Genomic DNA, 14,317 nt, shown 5'->3' with positions numbered 1-14,317 from the left:
TTGCTGGATCATCGTGGTCCAGGACTCCACCACAAAAGACTTGATTACCAGGAAGCAGAGCACAAGCTAAAGGTATCACAAGCCTTAAGATGACAATCCTGCCACCGACAGAGAGGATTTACTTCAAAATCTTATCGGCAAATTTTTTCCCCCTCTGCCTGGCGGTGCTATTCATACATCTAGATTATTTGTTGTAAGTTGCCCAGTAATGGAAATATCAGCTGTAGAACATTCGGCCTCTCTTCAGTCAGTGTCACTGTTGCTGCAAAACTCCCGCGATAAACAAGGGACCACTGTATAGCGTGAAATCACAACAACAGCTGCCTCGGGATGCTATGTTGTAAGGTAAAGATCCTACAATAATACAAAGAAAAAGAAAGTCTTTGCTGTGATTTCTTCTTCACTGATGCATATAGAAGCTGCTGGGTGTTGATTCTTTCTTGGATTATAATCATCTCCTGGTCTTATCTACATTTATGAAAAGATTATTTTCATGAAACCAGGCCACAGTCCTGCCAGTTCTCTTCTGTGTGTCATCTGTTTGTCAGTGATCAGCCCAATCTCTGTAGTATCCTCTGCAAACTTTATAATGCTGGTGTTGGTCTGGGAGGTCAGATAGTCAGAAGAGGCCAGACAGTTCTGGTTCTTGATGTCTGGTTTCTAACTCTGGCTGACTGCAGTCTGTCTGACAGGAAGTTCAGCATCCAGTAAAAATGCACGAGTGGATAAAAGAGTGCACGAATGAAGAATGAGGAAAATAAATAACTGTCTGGGAAATAAGAGAAAGGATAGAAGACACCATTGACTTAAACTGCAACATAAATGGAACAGATGTCATTTAATATACACTCACTAGCCACTGTATTAAGTACACGTTGCTAATGGGTTGAATCCCTTTTCACCTTCAGAACTGCTTTAAATCTTCATGGCAGAGATTCAGCAAGTTGCTGGTTTTGGTCCATATTTACACGATAGCATCACACATGGCATGTTAGACACTGCTGCTGAAACAAGGCTGCTTTGATCACCACAAGGCACAGTTTAAGCCATATTATTATGTTCATAAAACAATTATGAAATAAAGCATAAGAAAGGGGAAATTTAAATCCATTATAATTTTTTTTTTTAAAAAAGCAACTGAAATCTACAAAACTGAGCCCCCATTCCAAACAATCCAGATTATATTGTCAAGTATGAAAAGAGGACTGGAGTCAAATTCAATCTAAAGCTCAGAGACAGAAATTCTTTGACAAAACAACTGAAAAAAATAAGAGCTTTTCATTTTCTAATATTGAGGCATAACTTCTGAAATTGTGAGATAACATTGCATGTTTGGGTTGTAACTGTGCGAGCAGTTCAGGGAAGACATTCAGAGTAATGGCTCTGAATGGTTGGACAGAATTCATGGTGTACAAACTCTTATTAAGAGTCACAGTGAACATCTACACACATGCACTCGTGTTTTTTTTAACTGTGGACCTGTTGTATTCTGATTTTACCGCCTGTGTGCTTTCACATCATTAAACAGTGCAGTTGTCTAAGTGTTTGCAAAATCTAAGTGATATTTACTTGCTGGGAGGGCTTAACCGTTCAGGACATGTGTTGGAGAGCGGCATGTGTGTGTGTGTGTGTTGCTTCTGGCACAAAGACGATTCAGACAGTAATTTGGTTTCATCCTTTATTCTGACAGAACACCAGCCCATGGGGATTTACATTAACTGATGACAAAGTAGGACCTTGCCAAATGGCAAGAAGAGAACAGTCTTCACAAAAGTTCAGTATACAAACAACTCAGTAAATGACATGCATGATAGTATAAAACCAAATACATGTTTAGGGGACAAAATACAATATAGAACTCACACTGTAATACAAACACCACTGTCCAGCACTTTTAGAGCTGTTTGACCAACACGCAACTGAAATGAAAGCCACGACAAACGTACGCAGCATTTTTAAAACGTTCTTTTTGTAAGGCTGTGCCACCCTTCACTGGACCGGAGACAGCCTCCCGAGGACGGCTGCTGAGTTTCCTTTCAGATCACGTCATGTGGACGTAATCTGAGGCTGTCGGGACAGGAGTGCTCATGTAGGCACGTACAGTTTCTCCACACGTGTTCACAATCACTGCTCTCGAAAGTTCATCAACACCTGTTGAAATTCTATATTTATATTCACGTTCTGCAAAATCAAAGGTGAATTTATATATTATTTTGCTAACTTGAGATAAAGTTTTCTACTCTGCACATAAGCGAACAGCTGATAAAAAATAGAAAGTGTAGAAATACAAATTATGATCAGAATTTACAGCACAAGAGTAATAATACAAGTAGGAATCACAACCGCACGTATAAAAAGACACATGCATCATATCCTGCATGTCCTTATCTGTCTTTGCTTTTTTTCTTCTTTTTGACGGCTCGTTCACATTCACACTGTTGGATAGAAGCCAAAAAAATGTAACATTTTGTATACTTGAAAAACAACAATACCACTATGAGCTATAAGAGCAGTGACTAGCGTATATGAAAGTTTTAGTCTGTGAATTACACAATCAACAATTTAGTAAAACAGGTTTCCAGTGACATCAAAGGCAACAGCATGGCAGAGGAAGGCTTCCTGCTACTACCAGGCATCTAGTGCACATAAAACACACAACGAAAAACATTACACAGTCTTAAAAATCAAATCATCAACAAAAGGGAGTAGAATTTGTACTGCTGTAAAACTTTCAATTCTCTGAATCTTAGCTGCAAACATTTGCACTGCCTCAGAGAAAAAAATGATCCCACAGTAAACTACAGCTTTGCATACAGTTACAAAAAAACGACAGTACGTTAAAAACAAAAAATGGGAAAGGCACTTCTCCCGTACTCTTGGAGAAAAAATAAAAACGTGAGAAAGAGGAATGAGCGAGGAGGAAAACGAGGGAGATGTTGGGCGACCTCTCTGCGCAGTCGTGGAATAAACTGCTACACTCAGTTGTTTTGTGAAATGCATTTGAGCGAAGCGGGTGTACAGTTTCATCTCCCCCTGTTTTTCTTTACAGCAAAACTCATCATTCAGCAGACAAGGAGGGGGGAGGAAAAAATGGGAGGTTTAAAAAGCACGAGATAGTGCCGGTGTCACTTCCATCAGTGTTTCTGTTGCCATTTCATGAGTTTTATTATTTCTCACACATCAGCACCTCCAGCACTGCACTGCAGCCGAGCTTATCAGCTGACTTAAAATTAACCTAACTAGCAAGATGAGGAGAGTTGCTGTTGCTGCATTATTGGACTCGAGGCAGCCTTAGTGAATAAAGGAAGGAGATGATGATGAAATGAACTGTCTAAACATCTTTCTCATATGAAGCCGTGCAAAACGTTCACTCGTTCTTTGTTCTCAGGGTGACGCTTCTTTGTTCTATGTGAAAGAGCCGCGTCCTGCTGACAATCAGAGGAAAGGTAGCGGCACCCGCTGCACAGCGCTGCGATGCAGATCATATGACTATGTGAAATGTTAATAAATAACAACATACTATTTGTGTGTTGTTATAATCGTCAACGTTCTGGAGGACTGATTATTCCTTTTGTGCAAAGTCTCTTTTTTGTGCAAGTGTCTTTTTACCACAGTGCTGGTGGTCGTTAGGAAAGGAAAATTCAGGTCTGGGCAGCAGCTCAACCTGTCAAAGTGTGCTTGTGAAAGTGAACTACTGTAAGCTTGTAGCAAAAACAGAAAAAATGAAATGGTTTTAATGAACTGTATGTAATTTGTTTCCATTTTAAGTAATGACTAATGATTTAAATAGAATGCAGCACAAAACTGCAACATTTTATTCTGGGTCTGTGTGAATGTTATTATTGTGGCTAGTTATACGACACAGGCTTATGGCTTTTAGCCAGGAAGCCTATTTTTTTTTTACTGTATTTTCTTTAGAAGACAACAGCTCATAGGTCGGGTACCAGAGAGCTCAGCTCATATCTGCTGCTGTTGTGTCAGCAGTGCTGTACAAACTGTAAAAAGCATCCAGCCTTTGCTGCTGTTCCCCCTCTGTGAAATCGTGCCCAGCCGGCAGACAAACATGCCTCCAGCCGGCGCCCACCCTTTCTCCCCCTCGTCGTGAGACTTCTCAGCAGCTGGTGGTGTCCAGCAGCTGCTTGGCCACGGCAGCCCCTTCCTTTTCTGAGTTGGTCCTCTTAACGTGTGCGACCTTGGATGTTGCTCTCTGCCTGCGTTTGACATTAAACACATCCCACTTCTCCGGCAGCAGGCCCTTGTTGAAAATGATGGACGCCAACAATGAAACAAGGAGAATAGACATTAGAGAGATGAGCATGATGGCGGTACGGAAGGGAAAGTACTGGGTTAGCTTTCCCTCCTTGTCCAGCCGGCAGCCGGGGAACTGGATGGCTGGTGGGAGGCCAATGAGGGGCTCGCCGCTCAGGATCCTCATGACGAGCCCCATTATGTAGCCCACGATGGCGCCGTAACCGTTGGAGACCTTGAAGAAGAGGATGCAGACCAGCTGAGGGAACATTATGGTGTAGGACATGTCCACGCCGACAAGCCAGAACACCAGGACGCTACTGTCCAGGAAGGTGAGGCCGGTGCCAGCCAGACCCACGACCACCACGGAGATACGGATGACCCACTGCATCTCACAGTCTGAAGCCTGAAGGAGCAGAGGAAATGACAAGACAGACAAACAGAGTTAAATAATACATTACATAAACATGCAGCTTGTTGAGCCCTCCAAGGTGAAGAGATGCTGTATATCTAAGCCACTGTTAATCCTGGTGAATCATCATTTGTATCTCCACAGTATGCCAGAAAATTAAATCTCTTATGAAGTGAAATTGCCACTTGCACATGAAAAACAATGTTTTACGTCAACCAGTAACAGTGTTTTATCTACGCTGACCGTTATGGTGATGACAGTGCAAGATGGGGGATGTTTTTAACATCTGAGAAGCATAAATGAAGACAGTTTGCTGAATTAAAGTCAGCAAATTCAGCAAAACCAAAAGATGGTGAGCACTACAGCTGCTGATCTATGACTAACAAGATGGCATTGTCAGTTGAATTAATGAAGCCTCCTTATTGGATGATTCATCAGCATTACCGCAGTTGTCCATACCACTGGGATGATTCATTTAGGAACAAAGTGTTCTTGAGCAGCAGACGCTGACACGCCTTTTCTGGAAGATCATATTGATCCCTAATGGAACTTTTCCTTCACATAAACAAAAATGGCATTGCATTACACCTGAAGGTGGCAGCACAATGGACCTTCAGACCAGGATCAAGTAGTAACAGGACACTGCAAACTGGTGCTGTGGTGTCGTCTCACAGTAAGAAGGTTCTAAGTTTAAATATCCCCACCACCTCTGTGCAAGGGTGAGGTTTCCTGCATAGTACAAAACCACATGCTTGTTTGGTAAACCGTCCACGGTTGATATGATGCTACGATGGCTCCATTTGCAATGACCTGGAGTTAAGATAGGTAGTTAAAGAAAAGGATGCACAGACATTATAATGCTGCCTCAATGCAACAGAGCAGAAACACACTGCTGCTTTTACAATCCGATTAGTGCTGCTAAAAACACTCACCTGCTTCCTGATGATGTTCTTGTAGATATTTGAGGAGAACAACGAGGCAGAGGATAGCAAGGCCGAGTCCATGGAGGACATGACAGCGGCAGCTACAGCCCCAATGCCAATGACAGAGATGTAGGGGGGTGTGAGGTACTGCAGAGCGATGGGGAGGATGGATCCTGCCTGGTCGCGCTCGTACGGGGTGGGCAATCCATAAGAGGTTGAGTTCCAATCTAGCAGGAAGCAGGCGAGATCAAATTTCCACATTAAGGGGATGGACACAATCATATCAGTAAGAAATTTGTGCTAAGGCGAAAAGCTGATGAAGGAATTTTCCACAGGTGCAAGTTTAGAGGCTTTACCTGTAGATGCAGCCACGGCCCCGATCAGGACTGAGGGGATACCGAGCACCAGGCAGCAGGCCGAAGAGGCGAAGCAGGTCACTTGAGCCTGGGTGTAAGATGAGGAGGACAGGATCCTTTGGTAGAACGCCTGGTAGGCCAAACCGCCCAGAGCCTGGCACAAACACACACACAGGTCAGACACGATGACAGGAATCGGCTTGGAGTGTGAAACAGGACAAGATCAATCCTGCAGTGAAGCCACTGCTGTTATTCTTGGCCAAGTTTAATTTAACTCGTTTGCTTTGCTGAAAAACAATGTTGAGTACCACTTCCACGTGTGGCTTTTATAACATTCACACTCACCAGCAGCATGAAGTCATCGAACCACTTGCCCGCCTCATCGAGCTCCACGGTGCCGACCCAAGGAGCCTGGAAAGTTGCGTTGTATGCAGTCAGCGAGATGTCCACAGAGTGAGGGTTGGTCATCATGAAAGGGACGCACACCCACTGTTTACACAAGCAAGAACACAGATGATCTGATTATTAGCTCAGCAGGGGATATTTTTCATCAGACACTGAGGACGTCAACACTTTTTATTCCCCCGGGGTTTTTTATTCTGAGTGAAATGCAGTCAACTAAAAACAGTCAATTCATTTGCTGTTCTGGACATTCTTAATCACATAAAATCTTCTCTGTCTGCAGACTTAAATGGTTTAACGTCTAAGTCAACACAGTTCTTTGTAGAATGGAAAATTCTGTAACCTCTGAAAACACCACTGGCAGCAGAAGATTATGTGATATTAAGATCAAAGAACAGATATTAAATGGCTCGTGACGGAAGCCTACTCATCAGTTTCTAAACTTTTAAGCTTAATCAGCATTTAGGGAAAAGGTTTCAGGTCCATTTTTTTGCTCATTTCCAGCTGTAGAATTGCTCGACTAACAACTAGCATGCCGGTGCCACGAGGGCTGCCGGTTGTCCTTAAGTTGCCGTTGAACAAATGTGGAGATCTACCATTGCAAAGGTAGAGAATAACAACTTTTGGGGGTGTGACGTGGAGTCTTAGCGTGCAGACAGAGCCTTGACAAACATGGGGCTTCCCAACGGTGGTACATGAACGCGCCTACATAGCAGCCTTTTAGCAGTTGACAGCTGTAACATCAACAATCTTATTTGCTTATCTGGATGGCAGCCATTTTGAAAACTGAGTGATGGAAATTTCAAATAAGCTACTGAAACCAGAGCCTGGTTTAATAGCACCAGTTTGCATTGTTAATAAGCTACCTGTCGACTCTATATTGAAATCTTATCCTTCTATATTCTTTCATGCAGCAGAGCGAGTAACCTGATAGGATACATGCTTGAATAATATTTGTCTCTCAGCGGGAGCCCCTGCGTTGCCATATCAGTAGACGGTTACGCACCAGGCTGATGAAGATGAGGATCAGCTGGATGACGTCTGTGTAAGCCACAGAGTAGAGCCCCCCCAGCAGTGTGTAGATTATGGCCACCACTGAGGAGATGATGATGGAGTAGACATAGGGCAGGTCCAGGATCACGCTCATGGTTCCACCTGGAACAACAGAGCAGAGCGATGAGCATCGGAGGACTGACGGACACTCGGGTGCAGATGAGTGTATCTATGTTTACATGCAGCTTCTCACTTTCGTTGTTTAATTAGATGGTTTTAGGTTCTCAGTCTCTCTTTAAATACGCTCTCTCACACACCACATCCACTCTTATTTTAAGTTCTAATGAGAAACATTGTCTGGTTATACTGTTCACATATAGAGATGCAGTATTAACACATTACTCATAAGAGCAACATTACATGTGTAGCCGTTTAACTCAGTTACGCTTAAGCATGGGTGACTTTGGTTTAAACCTTATGTTAAGCAACGCTACAACATAAAAGTGATGATGACAAAACTAACAAAAACCATAGAGGAACACAAAAGAAAGCAGCCTATTGATTGTGACTCCACTATGTTCAGGTTCACCCTCTTGTTTGGGCGAGTTAGCACCCTTTGTAATATTGATGTTTCATTTAAAAGAAAAACATTAAAGACAGAGGTGTGGAGAAGTGTGTTCTAGTGTGAAACAAGTGTAAAAAAAAAAGGAATGAAACAAGTACATTTAAATAGGTGAGTAAAAAAAAAAAAGAGAGAGATCTTGTTACTCAAACAAGACAAGCAAAAACATCACTACCTTCACCGTCTCTTCTGCCACATTGCCAGGGTCCCCCCAGCCGCAGCCTGCAGCCACACCACAACAATGCCCTTAAACAGAGAAGTGTCAGATCGGCACCATCCACCCCGCTGACCTTTCACCCCACCCACATTACAGCTACCTGACCACCCCGTCTCAACTTCCCCACTAGCTTTGCATCATTATGAACTGAGACATGAACGCTTTAGATTGACCTTTAACCCTGTTTGTGTATTTTTTTGTAATATGATCCATTTCTCTGACTTTATCAGGTTCTTATTGGAAAATGTAAACGACTGGACTAGGTGTCAGCTATCTAAGACTTTGTGGCCCTGCAAAGGAAGGTTTGTTATACAGGTGTTCATTTTATTTTGCACTTAGGCTTCATTTAACGTTTTGGCGTTAACTCTGAAACTGTCTGACACTTCTGCGATGGGTGGGATATGATGCAGCACAGTCACCGCATCGTAAATAATTCCCGGATGGCCTGTTTTCCAGATATAGTATCAGAGCTCTTATGCGTTCTGTACTGAACTGTGCCTTTCCCCTCAATGCTAAATTTAGGAATAGGAAAGGTGGAATGAGAACCAGGGGCCTCTGGGGCTTAATGAACAGCACCAGGGATGGACAGGGGCAAAGAGCATCCCAAACACCCCCCAGGTTGTTATTAGATCCTTGTCCCACTTACAAACCTCAAACATGTGTGCATGCACACACGCACGCACACACACACACACACAGGCACCCCCCCTTCCAAACTGTCCTGTTCCACATTTCTTCTTGGCAGAAATTGCACCGTGACAGTGCCGTTGATACTCCACTGCTAAGTGACAGCACATCGAAAGCATTTTCTTTTAGTTAAGCACCCACCCACCCACCCACACACACACACACACACACACACACACACACACACACAGAGGCACACACTCAAGCATAAAGCAGCTCGGTTTATGCTATACATACACACATACAGTCACTCAGCAACATCGCCCCGGTGGGTCAAGCACTCTCTGGAGTATCAGGTGTTTGTGTGTGCGCATGTGATGCGTGCACATGTGATGCGTGCACATCAGGGAGGTTTGCATAACATTTCCAAAAAAAAACACTGGTGGACGTTGTTACACTGACATGTTAAGGAGGGGTGTCCCCTGATTCAATATCAGTTTGTAGCTTTGGACAGAAAAAAATAAAAAGTCCCAGGAGCATTCCCGCCTCCCCACCAGTCCTTTTATGGAGCACTGGCACAGCTTAAAGTGACTCAAACAAATCTCATTAGATTTCACTGCTTCTCTTTAAATCTTTAAACTACACACAGGCATTAAACCTTAATTCAGCATGTAACAGTTACCCGTTAGTCACAACTGGCACAAACTTTGGAAAATGTCTCTAATGAAACAGCAATCTGATTGGAATAATTGATCACCTTTCACAATTAAAAGGCTGCTCGATGTCTAACCCCCTTTTCAAATAACACTGGAAAAGAAAACAACGTTAAAAAACACAAAGGAAAACATTATACACACACAAAAGCGCGCAAACACACACACACTTTTGCCTCTTCGCAAACACCCATGCACATACACACTTGCGTTCACCATCTCAGCACGTACCACACACACATACACACGACACCATCAAAACAGTATTAACAATGTTACCAAACAAGCAGGTTAAATAAGTCACACCATTCCCATTACTTTACGAACATTTCAAAGTAAATTCAATCCATCATCAAACCTTGTATGTGAACTTTTACTCTTTAAAAAACAAACAAACAAACAAAGAGACCCTACCAGCAGGAGTGGTGAGATTTTAGATCATATGACTGATAGAAATAGAATTGTTACCTAAACATGAGTGATAATACAAAGATCCACATTAATCTTCAAATAAGTCAGGTGAACACTATGTAACAACAATAACCCAGAGCTGCAATTATTTTTAGTCACTCATCCTCATTGTGCCTATAATAAGGGACAACATTTGTCTTTGCAGAGCCGCTAGGATGACCTCACAGCCGTGCACGAGAGCAGCGTGCTTGGTTCGCTCTACATCGTTTCGTTTTTTTCGTCTTTTTGACACGGACTATTAGCAACACTGGTGTTTACATTTTTTAGGCTATTAATCCTTCATTTTAGACAAGGCTTTATTTACAGCCAGCAATCAGGATGTTTACAAATGTTGCTAGCAGATACCTGTTGTAGCTAATTATTCAAGCTAAACGAGTTAGTCTGACTTTAAACTGAGTTGTATAGCTAACTAGATTATAACTAGCATGCATGCTGGTGCTAAAGTAGCATAAATAAACTGAGAAAGGTTCTGTTCAGATATTGCAGGTTATAAATAGCTGGTCCTTCTAAAAAAGGCATAGTTGTTTTAAAAATGTAAAGCTTATCTACTTGTTTGACTTTTGAGATGCTAACGTATCGTCTTCTGTTAACTTTAAAACGATTGCGAACCTCAAAATCGAACCAAGAGCAGGACAAAGCGATAAGATTACTCTACCCAAAGTAGTGTACCTTATAATTCTATTTTTTGTGTGTTTTTTGTGTTTTTCACCCATTCTTTAAACTTCTTTAAGCTACGTTAACACCTGGTGAAGAAGTTACAAGCCAGCGACTGTTTACAAAGTCGGCTGTTCACTGATAACTTTTGTTTGCAGTTTTCTTATAGCATTGTTTTCTTCACCTGCTTCCTTCCTCTGAATTATTTACAGCATTCAAGCTGTTTGCCAAAAAAGCATCCACTATCAGTATCCTGCTGTTTTTTCTTTTTTTTTACCATGTACTCTATTGGTTGCACAATTATGTGCGTACACATTATGTTGCCAGACCTTTTATAAAGTGTGAAGTAACTTACCCAGGCTGACAAGTGTGCGTGCCACCCACAGCACGTCTGCAACCAGTGCAGGAAAGATCAGTGCACTTGCAAGGACATTCCCATACTTCTTTTGGAAAGGATCCATCATTGTCACATACTTGTTCTCTCTCATTGGCTTGGCAAAGAAAAAGCCACCTGCAGGAGGAGGAAAGGGATTTAGCAACACATCTGATTACCTCCTTGAAAATGTTGTCAAGTTTAGGATACATCGTTTACATATATCTTTCATTAACGAGAGAGAAAGGAAGCGATTTAGTGGCCGAGTGAAAGAATGAACGCTTTTGAACAATAGAAAAAAACAAGTTCTCCCTCCAGATAGCATAATAAACACCTTCAGACAAACCCATGGGACCATAAGGCCAACAATGAGGCATGTTGTATTTCCTGATAAGAGGCTCCAGTTCACATTACTCTCACGATCTGTGGGCTATTGTGAAAGAGGTGCCCGAGTGCCGATGACTGAACATGTCACAAATGTGTATGGATGCTGGATGCCCTGCTGAGTTTGTCAATTTGGTGAATTCACAAGAAGGCAACCCAAGCTTAGGGGTAAACTCATCTGTTTGCACCTGTTGCCTCCAGTTAAAATACTAAACTGATTTACTACAGTACTATTTTTAACACGAGCAACACTTTTATTGGTGCAGTCAAACGGGGTCTGCGGGAAAGGGAGTTGCACGGACGGCGGTCAGTAACACTTCTGCTGCAGACAGACACTCATTTTATTAATGCATTTTACACACTGTGGATAACTTAAGGTGATTATGGTTAAAATACTAAACCTATAGCTGCTCACATCTCTATCATATTTCCATAGTTCTCTCATAGATTTCAGTTTAGACTGACTTCCTCTAACAATAGCACCTCTCGTACCCAAAGGTCATTGTACCACAGGACCTTCATTAGCTCCTCCTGGGTGTAAAATGAAGCATACAAATGTTAAACTTTCTTCTTCCAAACACTGGAGGGGGCTAAGCTGTGTTGTTAGGCTCATTAAAGCTGACATCAACTTTTTGTTTCTATTTAAAAGTCCACCCCTGGAATGTGAGGATAACAAGCACCAATCCGACCTGCACAGTTGCATCCAATCAAATGAAGCCTGAACTAAAATCATGTAAAAAATACCTGCATGACCAAACGGACACGCTTCTATTCTAATCGACCCAGAGCGTGCTTTGAGTGCTTTGTACTTGCATTGCACACGTCCTGCTGTGGCTCTCTTTGTTCTTGTTTCATAAGTGGGTTCCACTCACCTAAGAAGAAGGTCAGGACATAGGGCACAGGCATGAGTGCCCAAACTGCGCCTAGTGTTGGGTTGTATGTTGCTTCAGCTATACCCAGGATGAAGCCTCCACCAACCCATGTAGCTGCGGACGAAGAAAAACAACTCACTTGTCTTATTCATGTACCACTTTCAAAGATCAAAATTTAGTGCACTATACAAAAGACTCGGTGTATATATATTCACACCATCTGACTGCCTTACCAGTAAGTGTGAAGATACCAACTAGTAAGTTGATATTGCGTCCAGCCAGTAGAGTTATCTCCATGCCGTCTCCTGTGCATTTTTTCTCCTCCTTTTTGGAACGCAAGGATGCCCAGATGCCCGTGCCCAAGATGAGCAGGTAAAACAGCGCCATCACCACCAGGCCTGGTATATTGAGAGCCATCTTGAACTACTTTTGTGTCCTGTAGAGAGACATCAGAGGCTGGTGAAAAACTGAGTCGCCAACTGCTTCAAAAGGAAACATGCAGATGCTGCTTGCAGGTCTTTTAATTGTAAAATACAAATAAATCACATCTAATTCTCTTTTTTTGTATAAATAAATATTTGCAGGACTGTAGCGCAAGGAAGATGGGGGAGGAGCCACGTTTGCATACATTTAAAAGTCACCTGAGAAGAATCTGATAAAAACGTGCATTCATAATGTGCAGGAAGAAATTAAGCACAATGAAAAGAAAACAGAAGGATATGTTTGTATTAATGAAACCTGAGCAAAGTGCAAAGAAACTATGTGCCTCTTTAAAAAAGCCAAAAAAAAAAAAAAGTTAGAGTTTAAAACAAACAAAACAAAAACATAAGAAAGGAGCAGTAGCGTCTGAGGGCCTGGCTCTTGGTGCAAAAGGGGGGGGGGGGGGGTAATAAGAGGCAAGGGGCATGAAGGATGAAGAGTCAAAGAGGTGAAAGGGGTCTCACCATAACACTCGGCAGCACTGATGAAGATGGTGGACAGATGTTGTCCCCCGTCTTCAGTGGTTGAGTAGCCTGAATTTCAACCCCAAACATTGGGAAGTGAACACATCTGAGAGCCACATTAATACGTGTGTGTGTGTGTGTCTGTGTGTGTGTGTGTGTGTGTGTGTGTGCAGTTACTGTGAGAGGGCATTGCACCGAAGCCTTCTTTGAAAAAAATTAAAAACTGACTCTCACTCATAGACGCGCTAAAGTTTTATTATTGAACACATCACAGTAAAGCAGTAATGTTTCTTATTATAAACCAACTCCTTTATTTTAAACACAGCCAGTTCATTGGTTAAAAGTTTTTCATTCATAAATAATTGGTTTAAAAAAAAGAAAGAAGCCTACATACACACATGAGAGAATATGTAAGAGGAAAAAAAAAGAATTTTGGTGCGAGTTAAAGCTGAAAAAATAATTTCTTTTAGGAAAATGTGTTTACATGGAAGCATGGAAGGAATGAGCGAGGTGGAGACGGGCTGTGCGGGCTACTGGCTCGCTGCCAGAGTCCACTAAAGGCTCAAAAGCGCACTGACACAGCCCATGTGTTTTATTCCTCCTGTTGTTCGAGTGTGCGCGTTTGTACACACTGTTATTGCCTATACATAGCAAACATAGCTGGGTTCAAACTTCATCATTGCTACATTAAAGTGCTCATATTTTCTATGCAAAGCTGTAAAGGTTTAAAGAGAACAGAGGGCTGCAAACACAACCCTGAATAATCTGAGTCGGTGCCTCTGTACTGTGTGAGGAACACCAGGCTAGAAATACAACTCTTTCTGGTGTTGCGGGAATTGCTGTCTTGTGTGTGACTGGGTGCAGTAAGGAGTGTATGTGATGTGTGTGTGAGCATGCGCGTAAGGGAAACGCGGGGAGCGAAAGAGGGAAAAGAGAGTGAGAGAGTGTGTCATGGGTAGAGAGGGCGACCGGGAGCAGCGTTCTAACGGGCTACAGGCTATGCAGTGTGTTTACGAAGTGTGCAGTACTGTTATTAAAGCCTCATCTCTTCAGTACTCTCCGGTGCCTCGGCTGATTTCTGTCTGCCTCACTACTCCACAAAAGTG

The 14,317-nt window shown here is 42.5% G+C and overlaps 1 protein-coding gene across 1 annotated transcript; it reads right to left on the bottom strand.

Moving 5' to 3' along the window:
• Window positions 1–1,664: 1,664 nt before the first annotated feature.
• On the bottom strand, window positions 1,665–14,046 carry LOC120737104 (high affinity choline transporter 1-like). Its single transcript, XM_040037596.1, has 9 exons — window positions 13,212–14,046; window positions 12,501–12,703; window positions 12,268–12,381; window positions 10,994–11,149; window positions 7,348–7,496; window positions 6,285–6,428; window positions 5,940–6,093; window positions 5,593–5,810; window positions 1,665–4,654 (listed from the first exon to the last, which is right to left on the bottom strand). The coding sequence occupies exons 2-9, from the start codon at window positions 12,682–12,684 to the stop codon at window positions 4,112–4,114; spliced, it is 1,662 nt and encodes a 553-aa protein (XP_039893530.1). The 5' UTR covers window positions 12,685–12,703; window positions 13,212–14,046; the 3' UTR covers window positions 1,665–4,111.
• Between the last annotated feature and the right edge of the window lie 271 nt (window positions 14,047–14,317).

Source organism: Simochromis diagramma, unplaced genomic scaffold (assembly GCF_900408965.1).
Source record: "Simochromis diagramma unplaced genomic scaffold, fSimDia1.1 OVJJ01000463.1, whole genome shotgun sequence".
Lineage (NCBI taxonomy): Eukaryota > Metazoa > Chordata > Actinopteri > Cichliformes > Cichlidae > Simochromis > Simochromis diagramma.
The sequence above is the reverse complement of the archived record's forward strand: the minus strand, read 5'-3'. Positions and strand labels throughout refer to the sequence as shown.

Coding starts and splice junctions, on each gene's coding strand:
- LOC120737104 (XM_040037596.1), bottom strand. CDS start 12,684: ATGGCTCTCAATATACCAGGCCTGGTGGTGATGGCGCTGTTTTACCTG. Junction 12,382..12,500: donor TGGTATCTTCACACTTACTG/GTAAGGCAGTCA, acceptor CTTCGTCCGCAG/CTACATGGGTTGGTGGAGGC. Junction 11,150..12,267: donor TGTCCTGACCTTCTTCTTAG/GTGAGTGGAACC, acceptor CTCCTCCTGCAG/GTGGCTTTTTCTTTGCCAAG.